Raw genomic sequence first — 21,699 nt, 5'->3', positions numbered from 1 at the left:
CAAGAAATTGTGGTAAATTGGAAATGCTGATACGAAGATATTTGTCTGCAGTAGCAGCTGTAGTTGATGTACTGCATTGAAACAATATGTGCATTTATTGATTTATTGATGTATTTTTCATCATTGTAGATCATAAAGAGAAACTTGAATAACGTGAAGAGGATGACTTCTCATCCAGCTCACCGATACTGTGAGTGTTTAAATGAGATTACACGAGTTCTGTTCCTCAGACCTAACAGAATATCTTGCCTGCCATCTGCCCAAAGACCTAATGAATAAGTAAAAATTAATGAGCCACCCAACTTTTACTCAAAGAAAGCAAGTCTGGTTGATTGAGATTATGTTCCTGAGCAACATGAGGATTTTCTCGTCACAATTCATTTTTTTTCTTCACTCTTTCTTTCTCTTCTCTGTATCTACCCATATTTGTGCAAATGCTCACTCTCTCATTTGCAAAGTATAAAAACTAATAGGTGTGCAGCGTCCTGTTTTTAACTTAAAAACGGAAGATACTGTTAAGATTTTCCTGCCGTATGTGTGGAACAAGTCAAAAACGCAATGAAGGGTCTTTGACCATGAATGTTAATTCTTTCTCATTCCACATACTGTATGCTGCCTTGTGCAATGAGTGGTTCCAGCACTTCCTGTTTTTGTATCAGATTTCCAGAATCAGCAGTTTTGATTTTGAAGATCCTGTTTTTTAAGATCTATTTTATCGCATAGATGTAATAAATTAGGTAGCAGTGAGGACATTGTAGCTGTAAAACTGTCCATAGACACTCTCACACATACTCACTAGCCAGTTTCATACACAAACATACTAATTAGGGCCTTGGGGGCACTTAGCTCCTATTTATAACCACAACTCTGCCTATTACCCAGAGTTACCTTTTGCACATGTGCTTATCAAAACCTACTTCAAAAATATTCGAAGATTCTATTGCCACCAACCTCTGATGTAGAGAATTCCAAAGCCTCCAGTGCTCTTGGTCATTACTAATTGGTTTGGGTATGAAACTGGCTAATGTATACATTAGCTCAGTACTGAAATCACCAGGTTCAGGAACATTATGTCTGTCAAATATCAGGCTCTTGAATCAAAGTGAATAACTTCACTCGCTGCATCCTTGAACTGTTCCCACAACCTGTGGACTCCCTGTCAAGGACTTTTCATCTCATGTTCTCAATATTTATTGCTTATTTATATATTATTATTTTTTTTCTTCTTTTTTCTTCTTGTATTTCCAGTTTGTTGCATTTTACGTATTGAATTTTATCCACCCTGTTGGATGTGGTCTTTCATTGATTCTATTGTGTTTTTTGTATTTACGGTGAATGCTCGTATGAAAATGAATCTTAGGGTTGTATATGGTGATGTTTATATACTTCGATAATAAATTTATTATTGAATAAATTTAAATTTAACTTTGGAGGTAGATGACTAGTGGTGTTCTGCAGGAATCTGTTCTGGGACCCCTGCTCTTAGTGAATTTTATAAATGACTCTTGAGAGGAAATGGAAGGATGCGTTAGTAAGTTTGCAGGTAACACGAAGGTTGGTGACATTGTGGGTAATGTAGAAGGTTGATGTAGATTACAATGGGATACAAACAACTGGGCTGAGAAGTCATAGATGGAGTTCATTCCAGCAAAATGTGAATTGACACACTTTGGAAGATCAAATTTGAAGGTAGAGTACAGGGTTAATGGCAGGATTCTTAGCAGTGTAGAGGAATAGACAGATCTTGGGGTTCAAGTCTATAGATAAGATTAGATTAGATTCGATTCAACTTTATTGTCATTGTGCCGAGTACAGATACAAAGCCAATGAAATGCAGTTAGCATCTAACCAGAAATGCAAAGAATAGTATTATTTACAAAATAAGTGCAAGTAAAAAGTAAGTACTACAGCACACAAATATAAAAGTACTGAGACAGTCCAATATGGGTGCAGTACTGCTTATCGCTGTGATGTGAGGTTCAGCGGGGTCACAGCCTCAGGGAAGAAGCTCCTCCTGTGCCTGCTGGTGCTATAGATCCCTCAGTGTTGCCGCACAAGGTGATGGGGTGATAAAGAAGCTGCAATATGTTATTGGCCTTCATTAGTCAGGAGATTGAGTTCAAGAGCCATATGGTAATGTTGCAGCTCTAGTTAGACCATACTTGGACAGTGACCTCCCAGCTTCTTACTTTATCACTCCCTCCTCCATTCACTCACCTACTCTCTCACCTGCTTTCACTCGTTACCTGCCAGTGTGTACTCCCTCCACTCCCCCCTCATTCTGGCTTCTGCCTCCATCTTTTCCAGTCCTGAAATGTTGACCACACTTCTGCGTAGATGCTATCTGACCCATTGAGTTCTTCCAACACTTTGTGTGTCAGAGTATTGTGTTCAGTTCTGGTGGCTTCTTTATAGAAAAGATGTGGAAGCATTGGAGAGAGTGCAGATGACACTTACCAGGATGCTGCCTGGATTAGAGAACGTGTCTTATGAGGAAACATTGAATGAGCTAGGGCTTTTTTTCTATGGCGAGAAGGAGGGTGAAAGGCGATCTGATGGAGGTGTTTTAGCTTAAAAGAGGCAGTATTAGAATGGACAGCCAGCACCTTTAACACAGGGTGGCGATGGCTAATACCAGAGGACATCCTTTTAAATTGAGTGGAGGAAAATTTAGGGACAATGAAAGAGGGTGGTTGTTTATGGAGTACTAAGTGCCTGGGCTATAATGCCGGGGCTGGTGGTAAAGTCACATTGACTAGAGACATTGAAGAGAGTATTATATAGGAACATGGATGAAAAAAATGGAGGGTTTTATAAACTGTATAGGAGGGGAGAGTTAGATTGATTGTGGAGTAGGCTAAAGGTTTGGCGCAACATTGTGGGCTGAAAGACCTGTGCTATACTATTCTGTATTGTACTGTTTTGTTTAACAGTAATCTCATTAAATGTTGATGATTACTCAATCTGAAACAAGATGTAGAGCAAATCATCATTTTTAGGGCTTAAGGGGATGCAGTTTTTTTTGATTACAGATGAATAGAAAACCAATTTACCAAATAATAAATTACGATAAGCAGAAAGGATTTTTTCACATGCATTTAAATGAATTACTCTGAATTGATGACAACTTTCAATTTGTACCATTCAGATCTTACAGGTGCACAAGATGGAAGTGTGCGAATGTTTGAATGGAATCGGCCGCAGCAGGTTATATGTTTCCGGCAAGCTGGCAATGCCAGGGTTACCCGACTTTATTTTAATACCCAAGGCAATAAGGTCAGTATTTAATGTAACCATCCTAACATTTATTTTGGATTATAATATAAAGCACTAAGGAGTTGTCTTTCCAGAAATAATGGCATTTTCTCAACCATTCCACCCAATTTAATTGTGAAGAAGGTTTCCCCAGTTACTAGAATGCAAGTGTAGAATATTTATTACTTTTACATTTTATCCAAACGTAATGAGTTGCTTTTCAAACTGTATGTTTCATAATTATTGTGGTGGAAGAGCTAATAAACTAACATTAGAGGCAGCTTAAGGTGGTTATAGTCAGGTGTGGTAGTAGGAATAAACTCCTACTGCCTAAAGGGGTACATCTCAAATGGCCTCTGCCAACCATGTCCAGCTCCTGGCCGCCTTATGTGGCTTAGCTACTAAGCCTGGTGGAACAGGGAACAGTTTCCACTGACAGGAAAAGGGGCAAAATGCGGGTTACTGGCGCCTTAAAACCAGTTGCTTCGGATAGATGGGATTCAACAGCCGTGGTTGGCAGCTCATCTAGGAGAAGGAAAACTCTGATCTCAAACGTCTGCTGCCTTATGGCTATACCCACTCATGGGGAAGGCTTTGGGAGCAAACCCCGGGGGGAGGGGGGAGAGAGTCCAGAGCTGGAGTCCCTAAGACAGTCCTACATTGAGTTCATCGCTGAGTGGTAACTTCTGCAATGCCATTGGTGCCAAACTGTATCAGTCTCTGCTGTTCCTGTAGATTCATCAGCTGTGTGGAGAGGGAAAACCTGCTACATGAACAACAGCTTGATCTGCATATCATACTGCTCTGGCTTGCGTATCACGTAGATGGCTGGGACACAGTATCCATGGTTGACACCAACTAACAGAGGGCCTCAATCACAGCCAGTATATTCATGCATTTGGTGCTAGTGACCAAAGTTGAATTTTTCACCTAGTATGTTAGCAAAAGTATTAGACGGTTTCTGTAGGTATGCTTCTTTACAAAGAAAGAAAGAAACAGTAAATTTAAATTTTTAAAAAGGTTTAGAAAGAAAGAAACAAACATTTGGCTTTATTTGTTACGTGTATATCAAAATATATAGTGGAACGTGTTGTTTGCTTCAATGCCCAACACAGTCCAGGGATGTGCTTCTGGCACCTGCTTAGCATCCACAACGTAGGAATTGTAACCTATACATCTTTGGAATGCAGGAGGAAATCGGAGCACTGGGAGGAAACTCATGCAGTTAAGGGGGAGAACGTAGAAGCTTCTTACAGACTGGTGGGAACTGAAATGCAGTCACTGGTGCTGTAAAGCACTGCACTAACTGCTGTGCTACTGTGCTGCCAGTTATATAATGCCCTGACGACTGTGGAGAAAGATTTGAGTGGATGATGTGACATGAATTTGACTTGCATTTCAAAATCCTATAGTAGGTATAAAGTGCTTGTCTGTGTCTTGTATAATTCTGAGTATAGTGGATTTGGTTAATTGGAACGCGTCAGGACCAGTACACTTTGGCTCAATTAAGCAGTTGCCCCAACTAGCTGAAGTTTCATGAAAATATTTAAAAAGGCATTAAAAAAGACAAACTACCATTTAACTGAGTAACAAATTATGCATTTAAATAAAATGCAGAATAAATCAGAATACTACCAAAACTACTATAATACACCAAGTACAGATAGTGGATTGCCTTCAAATAGTGCTTTCGACAACTGCATTCTCTAAATGTTCATTTTAATTGCAACCTTCAAGATGATTGTCAGTACCTTCGAATTGTTGAAGTAGTGCAATAGATTCATTTTCACTCCTGGCCATTTTGGGATGCTTAAAACTACGGTGAGTAAAATAGTTCTGAATTCCCTTCCTGTTTATTACTCGCCAATTATCAGTAACAAAAATCACTGTAATTTGAACACAACACGCAAGTGACGCTATTTAAAAATCTTGCTCTAAGCAGTATAGTATATAATGGCCACACGACATGGAAGCGACTGACAGTAGTTAGAAAATGTTCAGAAACAGTTGTCTACCCTAATTAAACAGCATACTGTCCCAAATAATGAAGAGAATCTTGGCTACCTGCTCAATTTTGGTTTTGTTTTTTTAAAGAGTTGTCCCAAATAAGTAGCTGTTCCAATTAACCAATGGCCCAATTAACTGGAATCCGTTGTATTTGAAATATTAGGATATCAAAAGTTCAGTAGTCATTGGGAAAAGGAAAGATGAATAGCAGTCAATTTCCTTAAATAAGATGTCTCAAAAATACTTAAGTCTTTTATACCTTCCTGAGAGGGTACAAGTGGTGCTTCTGTTCACCATCTCATTTATAAACTGCTATTGATTTTAATAGTGATGATTTTTTTATTTTGGCCAAATTGTGTCCTCATTCCTGGAATAGTACAGAAGTTTTTGGTTCAGAGGCAATATGTGATACTGAACCGCCCTTGAGAAAATTTCAAATTTTAGAAGATTGATATCCTAATTACAAATCTTGATGCAGCAATTGTAGGAAAATCAGCTGGCAGGAGTGAATCTTTATAGAGGACCAGATGATGATTATTAATGTAATTAAATTAATGAACAGAATTTCATTTGGTGTCCTGGGAGTGCATACTAATCCAGCTGTAAATCTTGAAATTAGAGGTAAGGAAATTCAATATTGTAACCAGTTTTTTTTGTAAACACATTAATACCACATTAGTTGCAATTTCCAACGTTAGTTGGAAAGGGGCTGCTTGAAATATAAAACTATTATGCTTCCACAACAAACTCTGAATAACGTGTTATTTTGGCTAGCCTATTAGATGAAGTGTTTCTATACGTTGAAACAATAGTGTGCATTTTAATTTATTTCATTGTTCCATATTCTACTCAGTGGTGCAGATCTTCCATCTCAGCACCATTGCTTACACCAGGACTTGCCCATGTTACAGCAAAGTCCCAAAATCCACCCCAGGCATGTGCTTAAACGAACAGCAGAATCTTCCACTCAGACAAATGCCAGTTTCTCATAATCCTGTGAGGCAGCACAGATCTCTGTAAATTGCCCAATTCTGAGACTCGAAATGTACACTATGTCCATAAAGCCGACATATTATATAGTGTACTTGCAGTAGTTTCTTTAAAATGAGTGAGAAGAATTGGCTGCGAAGAAGTAGATTTTTAAATTTGGTTAATTATAAACTCATTATCTATTTTAATTATTTGTTGATCTTTAACTTGTAAAAACAAGTTAATGATACTAATTTTCAAAGAGGCCATGAGTGGATTTGAATGTTTATTAGATGTAAAGGTGTACTTGAAAGTTCAGTGACAGGACAGCGTTGACAGCTGGTGAGCCTGAGAATTGAGTTTCACCTTTTCTCTCAACTACTGTGTGATTGCAGGCTACTGCTGGCATTGAGGTAATCTGTAGCTGTCTGCACCACACTGATGTGGTGAAACCCAGGCTCCCAATGGAAGACCACATCCAAGACCAAGCAAACTGTAGCCTAAGGACAAGCTGGCAGTGAAAGATTTGCCCCATTATTCTTTACTCTAAAAACACTCTTGTAAAAGTTTGACTAAAATGTTTTTTTAATGAATGTGTGTCTTTTTATATCTGCAGTTGGGGGTGGCAGATGGTGAAGGGTTTCTCAGCCTTTGGCAAGTCAACCAAACTGGATCTAATCCCAAACCTTACCTTGTAAGTTGCAAAAGTGAATTTGAGACTTGTTAGAATATTCACCTGTTTTGTTTGTTGAATAAATAATTTCCTGTTGGGTATTATAGGCTTGCTAAAGATGGGTTTGGTATTTCTTAATCCCTTCAGGGGAATTATAGAGTAGTCTTTTTTCAGTCAAATAGTAAATGTCGTATTTAAGAAATTTTATTAATTATTAAGTATGTATAATTTGTACATAAGAAATTATGAGTAATCAAGAACAAAAACATTTTGAATCTTGTGATATTATAATGCTTTTTGTTTAATTGCAGAGCTGGCAGTGCCATAGTAAAGCTGCTGGTGACTTTGCATTCGTTACTTCTTCGAGCCTCATAACCACTGCAGGCCAGTCCAATGACAACAGGTACAATGAACTCTATTACAATAATAAGAGTGAGTTTTCTAAGCAGTAGTAAGAGGTCATTTTCTAAAGTTTCTCTAGAATGCTTTTCCTCCTCAGTTTAAGTGTTGGCATATTTTGTTTATATAATCAATATTATTTATTTGTCCCTTAACCAAATGTTGCAAATCGTAAAACTATTCTTTAAGAGCACAACTGCAATTCACCTCTGATCTAAATGTATTTACTCTTTATTGAATCCTTCATGGTGCCTTGTGAAGAAAGATCTTCTGCAGAGTGTATGAGATGAGCATTTTCTGCCCCCTCTTATTCTATAAGACACAACAAAAGGGTGTTGTGAAATGAGGGACCTTCAGCAACTATACTGGCATAAATTTCACAAACAAATCTTACAGCTTGGTACAGTTAGTAGGAGAGACCAAGAATGGAAACAGTATACCCTTTATTTGGGTATATTAATCGCCAACATCCGTATTTTCCACAAGGATAGAACTGCTGAATATTAACATAAAATGAATGTTAGAAAAGTTATTAAGTGATATTTCTATTTCTCTTTACAGAAATGTTTGCCTTTGGGATACACTAATTTCGCCACATAACAGCCTTGTGCATGGTACGATCATTGTTTGTAACCTTTATAATGCTTGTTGGTGATTTTAAAAATTAATTCTATAAGAACACTTTTTATAGAATTAATTTCATAGAAATCTGCTATAGTTATGTTGTAAGTTTATTAGAAGAAACTGAACTTTACTCTGTTTTAGTATACTATGACACAGAAATCACAATGTATAATTCTGATGTACATAGTATACGATGGTTACAATGAAGGGAAACCTGTGATAATATTCACATACCCTGAGCGTTGAAAACAGGCTGGATGATGGTTGGGAAGATGTTGGAGTTGATTGTTAAGGATGTGGTTTCGGGGTACTTGGAGACACATGATACAAGTCAGCATGGTTTGCTTAAAGGAAAATCTTGCCTGTTGGAATTTTTTTGAAGAAATAACAAGCAGGATAAATAAAGGAACATTGGTGGATGTTGTGTACTTGGATTTTTCAAGAGGCCTTTGCCACGCATGAGTCTGCTTAACAAGAGCCCAGGTTATTACAGGAAAGATACCAACATGGATGAAGCAATGCCTGATTGGCAGGAGACAAAGAGTGGGGAAAAAACAGAACCTTTTCTGGTTAGCTGCCAGAAACTAGTGGTGTTCCACAGGGGTCTGTGTTGGGACTGCTTTTTATGTTATACGTCAGTGATTTAGATAGCAGAATTGATGAATTAGTGGCCATGTTTGCGGATGATAGGAAAATAGGTAGAGGAGCAGGTAGTTTTGAGGAAGTAGGAAGGCTACAGACTTGGACAGATCAAGAGAATATGCCAAGAAGTGGCAAATTGAATACGGTGTCAGAAAGTGTATGGGCATGCATTTGGTAGAAGAAATAAAAGCATAGAATATTTTCTAAATGGAGAGAAAATTCAAAAGTCTGAGGTGTAAAGGGATTTGGGTGTCCTTGTGCAGGATTCCCTAAAGGTTAATTTGCAGGTTGGGTCTGTGGTGAGGAAGGCAAATGCGATGTTAGCATTTATTTTGTGATGTAAAGGCTTTGGAGAACCTAGATGTTGTCTGGATTGGAGTGTATTGGTTACAAGGAGAGGTTGGATTATTTTCTGTGGACCATCAGAGGCTGAGGGATGACATGATGGAAGTTTGTAAAGCTATAAGAAGTATAAATAGGATAGATGGTCAGAATCTTTTTATTTCCAGCATGGAAATGTCAAATAATAGAAAGCATAGGTTTAAGGTGAGAGGTGGAAAGTCTCAAGGAGATATACAAAACAGAAACTGTTGCAACATTTGAGAGGCATTTGGGCAGACAGAGGATTGAGGGAAACAGACCATGCACAGACAGGTAGGATTAGTTAGATTGGCATCGTAGTCGGTACAGACATGATGGACTAAGGGGCCTGTTCTTGTGTTGTACTGTTGTGTATTACCTGACGCAACACATACTTAATAATGACATCAGCTATTGAAAGGGACTGCCACATCAACTACCACTGAGCATACATGTGCTGCTGTAATGAAAGGAATAGTACTTTGGCAGATCTACCCTTGGAGTCATTACTGAACCATCACTTGTCTGCAGATATACTGCAGGCATGGGCTTCCCTTGCATTCACTTTGGGCCTGTCCCTTGTTTTTTTTAGTGTTTGTAATTATTGGTGAGTTACAAAGCCTTTTTAGGTTCTCAGAAGGCGCTTGGCATTTCTGTTCCCAAATGTGGTAATGCAGCACCTATTGACCAGTTTTATGTGCATCAAAGGGACACAGATTTCTGCAGATGCACAAGGAGCATGCACTATAAATGTATAAAAATATTGCACGAAGTTCATTCACTTGGTCCTGTATTTTTATATGGTGAACTAGATTGACAATCTGTATATTAATAGGTAGGAAGTCAGCACAATGTTATCAAAATAAAACTTAATATAGTTCTTGTATATTCATACATGAGTAACTTAGTATGTTAACCATAATTCTGAAGACTAAAGTTTTTTTTCAATATTTTCCTTCAATTCCTCTTAGGCTTTGTCTGCCATGAAAATGGTGCCACAGTGCTTCAGTATGCACCAAAGCAGCAACTTCTTATCTCTGGGGGCAGGAAGGGCTTTGTCTGCATTTTTGACATAAGGCAGAGACAGTTGTTACACACATTTCAGGCACATGATTCTGCTATTAAGGCACTTGCTTTGGACTTCTCAGAAGATTATTTCATTACAGGATCAGCAGAGGGGAATATGAAGGTAAGGCTCTTTCTGCAGAAACTTCCATTAAAGGCTGTCTTGACAAAGACCTTTGCTTCAATCCCTAATTAAATGCGTTACTTGTCAATTGTTTGGCGACAAAGTATAAAGTACTTACTGAAATCCACCATCAGGGAGATTTTAAGTTTTGATCTGGATTTTGAATATAATAAAGCAATCAACTGATATGGCCCACTACACGGTTAGCAGGGTAGAGAAATGTATCTACCAAAGGAGGTGTAAGGCGCTATTTCTTTCCACTAGCCTTCAGTCACCCTTGGGCAAGGCATAGCATCTGCTTGGGCTTCCCAATCAGGGTCACGTGAAGCCATGCAAGCAGCTGGTGCATATCACAAGTCCCAGTTATGCAGCCACTGACCCCAGGCAGACAATCTCTGAAGAGTACTGATAAGGGTTGGGGTCACCCCTTTTGTAAAGGCACTGCCCAGAAGAAATCAATGGCAAACAAAGAACAATCTTGGTCAAAAGATCGTGGTTGCCCACATCATATGGCATGGCACATAATGAACGAATGAACACTCCATTAATAAATAAGTCCAAATTTACTCATGTATTAGATGATGTCAGCAAAGGAAAGCATGTATTCTGAGCATTACTACTAGAATTTCAGCCTCTGGATTTTCCTCTGCTGTCACTGCCTTTTTATTTATTACAGCTGCCTGTAATTTCAATGTTGTAGCTACAAAATTAGAAAAATAGAAGGCTCTTGCATATTGTTCACATTGTGTCATAATAATTTAACATCCTATACTTAGTTCATTTTAATATATTCATATACTTAATAACTATACTGTACTAACAAGTTATTTTAAAGGTGCCAATTAATTATAGAAACATAGAAAACCTACAGCACAATACAGGCCCTTAAGCCCACAAAGCTGTGCCAAACATGTCCTTACCTTAGAAATTACTTAGGGTTACCCATAGCCCTCTATTTTTCTGAGCTCCATGTACCTATCCAGGAGTTTTTTTTTAAATCATGTTTGAAAACTAGCAAGCTTGTGTTCTTGATTTGCACCTCAAATTTTGTTTAGCTTTCATTTATTGCCAAGGACTTGAGAATAGATATTGACAGTACAAAGGAATGTACACCACTCGTGTTTTAAGACACAATTAATAGTTTAGATCTGAGACTGTTCCGGGATGAAGTTTTGTTTTGGTTAAAGGTCCTGTGTAGCTACAAAATGATTATGAAAGAAAATAAAATTAGGACATCCTGAAGTTGGCTGCTAATGGCACTCTCCTTGAGGCCCTGCAGTGAAACTTGTTCTTTGATGCTGATGCCTTTACCAATTTCCTTTCTCAAATTCTGCCTGCTCCCAATTATTTTTTTTATCCAGAGCAGTGAGGTTGATAACTGACCATGTCCCTTGCACTTTAATTAGCACTCTGTTCCATTTCACTGTTTATTTTGCTTCAGTCTCTGTCCATCTCCTGAGATGTCACTGTTAGCACACCTAATGCCCCTCAACAGAGAAAGGCTCGTTTGCTATTGGTGCATGGCACTTCTGTAGAAATATAATGAAGTTTTAGAAAACACTTTGACTAAACTTTAAAAAAAAAATCAGACTAAGCAGCAAACAACAGGAATTCTGCAGATGCTAGAAATTCAAGCAACACACTTATTCCTAATAATTTCTCCTTTGGCTCCTCCCACTTCCTCCAAACTAAAGGTGTAGCTATGGGCACCCGTATGGGTCCTAGCTATGCCTGCCTTTTTGTTGGCTTTGTGGAACAATCTATGTTCCGTGCCTATTCTGGTATCTGTCCCCCACTTTTCCTTCGCTGCATCGACGACTGCATTGGCGCTGCTTCCTGCACGCATGCAGAACTCGTTGACTTTATTAACTTTGCCTCCAACTTTCACCCTGCCCTCAAGTTTACTTGGTCCATTTCCGACACTTCCCTCCCCTTTCTAGATCTTTCTGTCTCTGGAGACAGCTTATCCACTGATGTCTACTATAAGCCTACTGACTCTCACAGCTATCTGGACTATTCCTCTTCTCACCCTGTCTCTTGCAAAAACGCCATCCCCTTCTCGCAATTCCTCCGTCTCCGCCGCATCTGCTCTCAGGATGAGGCTTTTCATTCTAGGACGAGGGAGATGTCTTCCTTTTTTAAAGAAAGGGGCTTCCCTTCCTCCACTATCAACTCTGCTCTTAAACGCATCTTCCCCATTTCACGCACATCTGCTCTCACTCCATCCTCCCGCCACCCCACTAGGAATAGGGTTCCCCTGGTCCTCACCTACCACCCCACCAGCCTCCGGGTCCGACATATTATTCTCCATAACTTCCGCCACCTCCAACGGGATCCCACCACTAAGCACATCTTTCCCTCCCCCCCCCCGCATTCCGCAGGGATCGCTCCCTACGCAACTCCCTTGTCCATTCTTCCCCCCCATCCCTCCCCACTGATCTCCCTCCTGGCACTTATCCGTGTAAGTGGAACAAGTGCTACACATGCCCTTACACTTCCTCCCTTACCACCATTCAGGGCCCCAAACAGTCCTTCCAGGTGAGGCAACACTTCACCTGTGAGTCGACTGGGGTGATATACTGCGTCCGGTGCTCCCGATGTGGCCTTTTATATATTGGCGAGACCCGACGCAGACTGGGAGACCACTTTGCTGAACATCTACGCTCTGTATGTTAGAGAAAGCAGGATCTCCCAGTGGCCATACATTTTAATTCCACATCCCATTCCCATTCTGACATGTCTATCCACGGCCTCCTCTACTGTAAAGATGAAGCCACACTCAGGTTGGAGGAACAACACCTTATATTCCGTCTGGGTAGCCTCCAACCTGATGGCATGAACATTGACTTCTCTAACTTCCGCTAATGCCCCAACCCCCCCTCGTACCCCATCTGTTACTTATTTTTATGCACACATTCTTTCTCTCACTCTCCTTTTTCTCCCTCTGTCCCTCTGAATATACCCATTGCCCATCCTCTGGGTCCCCCCCCCTTGTCTTTCTTCCCGGACCTCCTGTCCCATGATCCTCTCGTATCCCTTTTGCCTATCACCTGTCCAGCTCTTGGCTCCATCCCTCCCCCTCCTGTCTTCTCCTATCATTTTGGATCTCCCCCTCCCCCTCCAACTTTCAAATCCCTTACTCACTCTTCCTTCAGTTAGTCCTGACGAAGGGTCTCGGCCTGAAACGTCGACTGCACCTTCCTACAGATGCTGCTTGGTCTGCTGCGTTCACCAGCAACTTTTATGTGTGTTGTTAGTCTAAGCAGCAATCTAGTAAAAGTATGACTACTACTACTACTAATCTTGGTGTACAGTATTTTAGGTAATATTTTGGCCTAATTTTAAATATCAAGGAAACTGACTAAATGGACATATTCAATAGATATTGAAGTAACAATAATTGACATAAATTTCAGAATATTATTAATGCTCTGATATTTACATATTCGTTTTCAGGTATGGAGGTTAACAAGTCATGGATTAATTCATTCATTTACTAACGAACATGCCAAACAGTCAATCTTTCGCAATATTGGTGCAGGAATTGTACAGCTGGAAATCCGGCCAGACAATCGTATCTTTTCGTGTGGAGCAGATGGAACTTTGAAGACACGAGTTTTGCCAGATTATTTAAATATCCCAAGTGGAATATTTGACAACTTGTAGTTTACTGGGCTTCTTCTGTTTGGCTACTATAAAACATGGGCAACTCCCATATAGTGTGGGAATACACAAGCTATTAGAGCGTGCTTTGTTATGAATGGAAAAGAGATCCTAGTTTCAGCTCTCTGCAGAACAGTTGTAGTAGCATTGGATCATGGAAGACTTGAAACATGTATGAAGAAAGTAATTTGAAGAAGTATAGTGTGGCTTTGTGATGTAAAGGCTTAAGAATCCATATTATAAACCCATAGTACAGACATGCATGTACTGTATTATTACTTTTAAAAGCAATGCAGTTGCAGGTTGTTGATAATGCACTGTGAACACAATGCAGAATCTTTTGGTGTATTGTAAGTGAATGGACATTAAAAGTATGTGCCCATAGCTAAAATCCATCAGCACTGAGGAAAACTATGTAATAATGAATTGGGAAATCCCACATGTGATGATGGTGTGAGTTGATTTCTAGAATTTAAATTCATCATTTTCTCTTTTGAAAGTATTTTCAATATTAACGCAGTAGCAGATTAATGGTCTTAACTATAGGATGCAATGCAAAAATGGGACCACCATCATTTGGATGTACAGGTTAATTTGACAGTTTAGAGATTTCTTTTTAATTTAAACACTCAAGTTAAATGTATTGAATGACTCACTTAATGCCCTTATTGCACACTTAAATCTACTGAGACTGTTGTACTTATTACAAACTATTCATCATATTATTGTGTAGTGTAGTCTAATGGCATTATATATCTATACTTGAAAAGCAAAGAAACCAGATGGTATTTTTGTTCATTTTAAATTAGCGTTATTGTTAGTTTATACATTAAATCTGAACATTGCACTATAATATAAATTATGATATGAAAACATTTGTATTTAAAATGGAAGAATCCTATAATGTGTAAAAGATTGGATTTCCTTGGATGAATGTCTGGCTTAATTGGCCCAACACTTTACGTAATATTCTGAACATTTAACTTATTCTGTGAATTAAGGTAACATGCAATCAAGAGCTGTGTAAGGTCTTCTATTTTGCCTGTAATATACTTTTTAATTTATTGTATGTTCGTTTCCTTGTATGTACATCTTGCTAAACATGATAAGTAAATACTGAGGACCATGAGACAGTATTTTGACACAGTGTCTTCTCATATTTTGTCTGCATTCTGGAACAAATTCATTGCATTTCTTTGTGGACTGAGCAAGATATGGACTTTACATCTAGCGCTTTGAACTATACCTAAAATAGTTGTGCGTCCCAGTCTTTGTAAGTTGAATAAATTTTTAATGTGTGTAGCTAACTGTCTGGTATATCATCTTTGTTGTATTAGTAGAAAGTAACCAGTATTTGTGAATCTGTGGTTAATATATTATCTCTGAAAAATGGCACCAGAATTGTAACTTATGAAGTTGTGACCATTGTCCCACCTTATTTTTTTTAAGTACTGTGAATAGTGAAAGCACAGAAAAACAAAAACTTCCCAACTGTGGGATTATCAGCGCTAATCTCCTTCCTATTCACAACTTTCAGATATAAAGTCAAAAGCCATCTGTCATTAACGTTTCTCCTGTTACATCATAATTACCAAGAGCTGCATAATTACCAAAGCACTTGCTGTAAGTCACAGCATGGCTGCTCCGGGCCCTCTGTTCTTGACCAAAACTAAGATCAGTTTCACTTGGTAGTTGGACCCTGTTATAATTCATTAAAACCCAACTCTTTTTTTAAAAAAAAATAAAACAGTTCAAAGATCTTTCTTGGATTTGAGAAGTGATAGACAGAGATAGCCCAACTGTTCTGCACACCGTGGAAGCGTTGTATGAAATAGCAATCCTGCACATCTATAGTACTGAAATTTTAGTCTTGCATTCCCCATGTTACAAAAAACCTAAAGGAATGATTGTAGTTTATTGTAATTATTTATCATAATTAAGAATGTGTGTATATATCTACAGTACTGTACATCAACATAATTACCATTTTAAAGATCGTTTTAAGAAAAATATGTAGAATTAAAAAGCATTACTACTCGCCGAACAGCGTCATGCAGCTGGAATGTTAAATTATATTAACTGAAATTTGTTCTGCTTTACTTTTTATTAGCCACTAATATAAACGGCATTTACCACAATGTTGCATTACAAAACATTTTAACAAGGTGTAAAAAGCACACTTAACAATGTCCACATTGCTGAAATTCTTAAAATAATGCATTTTCAGTACTCTGCTTGAATGGTCAATATTAAGAACTAATGGCAATTTGTATTATTGTGCAATATCTAAATTATTGCAAGTCTCAAATTTAAATGCTGTGTTGTACTGCACATTTAATTATAATTGCCATAGATACGTGTACCTTTTACATATTTGCAGAATGTTCAAGAATAATTACACAGCAACCACTTACTCAAACTGGGGCACAGTTTTTTTTAAGATTTAGATTGTTTATATTCAGAATCAGACTTAACCTCATCGGCAATGAAATACCTGATGAATAAATATAGAGGAAAAATTACTGAGCTACACAAAGTATGTATATTCAGTTATTGTAGCTACCAATCCAAGAATGTCTGTATTCATGTCACTTTTTTTTTGAATTCTCCAAATTAGAAATGAAGGATCCCTAAACTGTTTTAAAATAGCAGATTTGACGTAAGTGATGGCAATCTCCATAGGATGTATTACATGGTGGGTAATGGTCTGCAATGCTGGTGCCACTGATAAGGGGCAGCTACCTTGACAAATGTGGCACTTAAACTACAGTAGAAATGTAACCTCTATCTATTTTGACGTTACATGTGAACCAGTTTGATACCAAGTAAACCTCTAACATCTTGTGGAAAAGAAAGCATTTAGCAATCCATCATAGAAGTTGCATGACATATTTAAAATATTAGATAATTTTTGCAAGTGTCAAAATATTAAAGTTTTATCTACATGGCATTAGAGAAGATTGTCTTGTGAGCATCGCAAATTAGTAGCTGCACCAGCTGCACGTTCATGAGATATTGCTGTCCTCCGCATTTATTCATCTGGTAAAAATTGTAAACCATATTTCTTTAAACAGCCATTTTCCCATGTATGTAAATGATGATCATGTGGGTCATAGGATATCATTGTAAGCATTTCATTTGATGATCTTAAATCAAAACTTAAATCAATTTGCTTCTCTTTCAACAAATCATATGCAAAAGCTATTTTGGAGTCCTTGGTATCAGTGAGGTAGAGGATCCCACGTGCAATGAATGCATTCCCAGCCTTTGATTTGGGATAAGTGGTGTTAATAGTATGAACAATCTCAAATGATTTTTCACTAATTTCAATTTGGCCAACAATGATGTTTTCATCATTACTAGAAGCATAGATTATCCAAAGTCCATTTTTGTCTGCAGTTAAATCAAAATATGTCTTTGCATTTTGAAAAAGATAATTACGATTGTTGTGCAAAGCAGTTTCCATTTTCATACGTTGGAGCTGTTTCCCATCAAGTGGAAATCTAAACCAAACACCAAAAAAAGTTAATATAGTTTGGTACTTCACAACAATTATTTTCTGTCCCAGTTTTCATCAATTCTAGTGAACAAAGATTAACCATCTATTTTAAAACAATCATTGTAAATGCTAATATAATGGTATTAATCAACAGTTAACGTACAGCAGCGAATGAGAAACTTGTGAGTTTTTTTTTAGTAAGTTCACTGTTAGTCGAGGCTGAGGCTAAATTTAAGTGTCCTAAAGTGTTTGTCTGTGAAATGCTCCATGCACAAAAAGAAGGGGATAGGGTCAATTTTGCACATCCACACAGGATAAAAACCAAAATAACACTGCAGTCACCTGTACCAAGTGAAACAGCTCATTTTAAGAGGGAAAACAGATATTGAAAATTCCAATAATAAATTTAATTAGTTTCATATTGTGATCCGATGAACAGTCCTCTCAAATCAAGATTCCATTTCATTTTCTGGATTAATGCAGTTCCTATGTGCATCAAATTGCAGGAAATGTATCAGTTTGTATATCCTTAATGATATAGAGATTGTAGTCTGTGGTTAACTTTGTATAAAATTGATGTGATGATAAAGCCAACTTCTGTATATTAAGGCCAATGTCTATTTTGTTTGTGAATTGAGAAATTACATTGGCAGCAACTGGGGAGGATAGATTGGGTAATTCACCCACACTTGTTCCATCATCAAGGACCAACCCCGCCCCCATCCAGACCATGCTCTTGCTACTGTCATGAGGAAGGAGGCACAGGAGCCTTGGTTACCACACGACCAGGTTCAGAAACAGTTATCACCCCTCAAACATCAGGCTCCTGAACCAGCCCTGATAACTTCACTCACCTCAACACTGAACTGATTCCACAAGCTATAGACTTGCTCTCAAGGCCTCTACTTACGTTTTCTATATCTATTACTTTTTTTTTTGTATTTGCACAATGTGTTGTCTTTTGCACATTGGTTGGTTAACCATATTGTTGTGTGACCTTTTTCATTGATTTATTGTCTTTCTTTATACTTACTGTGAATGCCTGCAAAAAAATGAATCTCTGGGTAGTATATGGTGACATATGTTCTTTAATAATAAATTTATTTTGAACTTTGAGAAATAGTAGTCATAGCATTGGAGCACTTGTGACCTTGGTTCAAATATCTCCTATAAAAGACAAGGCTATTGTATTTTTAGAACATTACAGTTCAAATTTGAGATGATAGACATAATCATAAAGTGGTTTTTTTTTCTCTCTGTGATTGCATCAGAAGGAAGTTTAGCAGATGCATTCTGCCTTGTGTTCTGCATGCCTATTATCAAACATAGATCCTAGATGTAGTTCAATGTATAAAACTATATTTAAAAATACTTGCCGAAGTAGTGCCTTTTAATTGAAGCTATAATTTTAAATAAATTATTTTAAGCAATCAGTGAAATATCTTGTATTTAAAATTAAAAGTGGGACTAAAGCAATTTAAATAACTTACTCATCTATATCTAAACAATATATTTAAATTTATGATGACTAAAATTTTGGATTTGTTAACATCATCAGAATATAGAGCCCACAAAGGTAATCTGGAAAGTATTCCTTTTGAAATAAAATAATCTGCAGTAGACTATAGGAATCCAGACGTCAATAAAAATATTTATTGATCATTTTGTACTCATTGTTCTACAAAATACAATTAAATGTACTCACTTTATAATATTGTCAGATCCTCCTTTGTGGTAATAAATCGAACCATTATATATTGCATGACCACAGCCATGGAAAAAGTATGGCAATGTTATAGTTTTGAAGTTAGTTCCATTCCTAAGTGCTTCCAAATTTTCATATTCTTTAACTGTGAGTCCTATCAACAAAATGCAGAGTTAAATAATAGTCCTTCATAAACATACTATGGTCAAACTGCCTGAATGATAATGTTCAAAGTAAACTGAACACACAAACCCTAATTTCTTCATGGTTTGCCTCAATGTGATAGCCTAAATGGTATCTGACGTGTACAACTTGTAAACCAAACTGAAGAAAGCAGGGCAGTGAGGTTCCAAAAGAATGAAGACAAAATTAACACAGAAATACATCAACACATGGCGAGGTATAATGAACAGTTGAAGAATAACAGGCCAAACTATAGTTGGAGCCTGCCACAGGAAAACTCAGTCACACCTAAGTGGGCCTGGCCGGCTATCCATTGCATCTTTCTTTGCAAATCAGATTGTCCTGGAGGTGGGTCAAGTTGAGGTGGAAGTGGGGAAGAGGACTGAGCATTAGACCAAGTCCTTGGGCCCAAGAACCTTCTGAATCGGTGCCTTGGATATCGCTGGGACCTAGGACCTAGGACTTGGATATCCCTGGGACCCAGGACCTAGGACTTGGATATCCCTGGGACCCGGGACCCGGGACCTAGGACTTGGATATCCCTGGGACCCGGGACCTAGGACTTGGATATCCCTGGGACCCGGGACCTAGGACTTGGATATCCCTGGGACCCGGGACCTAGGACTTGGATATCCCTGGGACCTAGAACTTGAGGATGGTGGCCTGCAGAAGCATTCCTTCACTCAAAGTATCTAGAACTAGAAGTAGCCAAGTCCTTAACCAAAACTCGTCCTTTGTTTTCAGTGAAATAGTTAATGATATATTTGCAAATGGACCGTGCTCAATGACCACATGAGTAATGCAAGTGCACGTGGTGGCTGTGATTAGTCCTTGAAGGATTAATCCATGCTCTGTTGTTCACTGCTAATAGAGATTATAATAAAGAGTGCTAACCAGTATTACCATAGTAGCATTAGGGTAGCATTACCATAGTAGTGTGTATATAATTTGCTTTTCAGTGTTTTGATAATAAGAAAATTTGATTATGTTTAGATATTTGATAAGTTTGCAGCCAAGCATATTAATAGCAAACCTGAGAAGTGTTCAACAATCCAAATCTGTTCATTATGCTTCAGTGCAGGGTCTTCCATCCATGCTCCAAATGTGTTATCTATCTTTGTCACGTTATCAGGGTCATCCACTGACTTTATGATGCGTCCTGTTGAGAGAGATTGCTTAAAAGTTAATGTGAAAGCGATTACTCCAATACCATAATTAAGGCCAAAATGAGATGAAATAATACCGGCTTTCTTTGAAAATGAGGTCTGTATTTTCTGTGCGGACATCCTTCTGATTAAAGTGTCGTCATTAGGTTCAGCATGGACTTCACCTAAGTTTGAACACAATAGTGAGACAAGACCTTCTCAACCAGGACTGCCACATTTCCATGGAAGGTTCAAATGTAAAGGCCCATTACCATAGCTAACCAAGTTCTGTTGTTTCCTGGACTTTCCTCTGGAACCTGGTGGACCAGGGGGACCTGGTGGTCCTGGAGATCCCGGTGGTCCGGCTGGGCCCGGTGGACCTGAAGGACCTCTCTGACCTGAGGGAGGAGGAATTGAATATTGAAATGTAAATCTGTTAGTAACAGTTCACTGAGCACGGGTACGAACTACAAAGAAACAGTACCTAGAAATGTGATCATTTAGGCAACCTACGACCTGAAGCAGTTTTCTGCATAAGTGATGAAACTCGCTTATTAAATCTGTAGGACTTTTCATTGGACTCGCTCCCCAAAAAGAGACTGATATTAACAAAAGGAAGGTGTCATATTTATACAGCACCCTTAACAAGTTAAAGATATCTCACTGTAGTTAAAATTCGACTGAAATGTCTTAAAGTGTCATTGGGCACCACGGTAGCATAGCGGTTAGTGCGACACTATTACTGCTCGGGGTATCAGATTTTCAAGTTCAATCCTGGTGGCCTTTATAAGGAGTCTCCATATGTCCTCTCTGTGGAACGTGTGGGTTTTCTCCAGGTCCTCCAGTTTCCTCCCACAGTCCACAGAAATACTGGGTAGGTTAATTGATCATTGTAAATGGTCTCATTACAGTATTAGGTTACAGTTGAATTGTGGTTGTCAGGGATTGCTGGGTGATATTGCTTGAAGGGTTAGAAAGATACACTATCTCTAACTAAATAAAAGTGTTGCTACTCTGAGTATCAGAAACAGTCGCTAATTTATGTGCAACTAGCTCCTACAATCAGCAATATGATGATGACCATACCATCTAGTGTTCATTGAAGGATAAGTAAAATCCTCCCTGGCCTTTATCAAAATGACACTGTGGGATCTCTCACCTTGATCTGGGAGAGTAAACTGGGGTCTCAGTTCACACCTGATTCTTTGGCAGCACCTCTGAGAGAGCAGATGCCCTCAATGCTGGAGTCATCAGCCATTACATTTGTGACTCAGAAGTGAAAGTCCACAACAACTGCAGGTCATGAGGTTGCAGTAATTTCAAGGCACAAACTTCAATTAGACCGAACTGACAAGTTGAACTCCCCCAGTTCAGCAGATTCAAGCC

General features: G+C 38.4%; 2 protein-coding genes across 3 annotated transcripts in view; one reads left to right on the top strand and one right to left on the bottom strand.

Annotated features, from left to right (window-relative positions):
- The window catches only part of dmxl2 (Dmx-like 2), a 154,401-nt gene extending 139,297 nt beyond the window's left edge, over positions 1 to 15,104 (top strand). For both annotated transcript variants that reach the window (XM_063065995.1, XM_063065994.1), the window contains 7 exons: positions 130 to 190; positions 3,149 to 3,276; positions 6,848 to 6,925; positions 7,216 to 7,307; positions 7,865 to 7,917; positions 9,901 to 10,118; positions 13,575 to 15,104. In XM_063065995.1, the coding sequence (XP_062922065.1) occupies positions 130 to 190; positions 3,149 to 3,276; positions 6,848 to 6,925; positions 7,216 to 7,307; positions 7,865 to 7,917; positions 9,901 to 10,118; positions 13,575 to 13,784 (840 nt within the window). In that variant the 3' untranslated portion in view covers positions 13,785 to 15,104. The remainder of the gene's footprint in view (positions 1 to 129; positions 191 to 3,148; positions 3,277 to 6,847; positions 6,926 to 7,215; positions 7,308 to 7,864; positions 7,918 to 9,900; positions 10,119 to 13,574) is intronic.
- A 724-nt stretch (positions 15,105 to 15,828) lies between these two features.
- Positions 15,829 to 21,699, bottom strand: part of gldn (gliomedin) — a 31,695-nt gene continuing 25,824 nt past the window's right edge. Inside the window, exons 6-10 of the mRNA XM_063065996.1 lie at positions 20,586 to 20,711; positions 20,412 to 20,498; positions 20,202 to 20,327; positions 18,986 to 19,139; positions 15,829 to 17,284 (exon numbers count right to left, since the gene is read on the bottom strand). Of these exons, the coding sequence (XP_062922066.1) occupies positions 16,813 to 17,284; positions 18,986 to 19,139; positions 20,202 to 20,327; positions 20,412 to 20,498; positions 20,586 to 20,711 (965 nt within the window). The 3' untranslated portion in view covers positions 15,829 to 16,812. The remainder of the gene's footprint in view (positions 17,285 to 18,985; positions 19,140 to 20,201; positions 20,328 to 20,411; positions 20,499 to 20,585; positions 20,712 to 21,699) is intronic.

This window comes from Mobula hypostoma, chromosome 13 (assembly GCF_963921235.1).
Source record: "Mobula hypostoma chromosome 13, sMobHyp1.1, whole genome shotgun sequence".
NCBI classification, from domain to species: Eukaryota; Metazoa; Chordata; class Chondrichthyes; order Myliobatiformes; family Myliobatidae; genus Mobula; species Mobula hypostoma.
The sequence above is the reverse complement of the archived record's forward strand: the minus strand, read 5'-3'. Positions and strand labels throughout refer to the sequence as shown.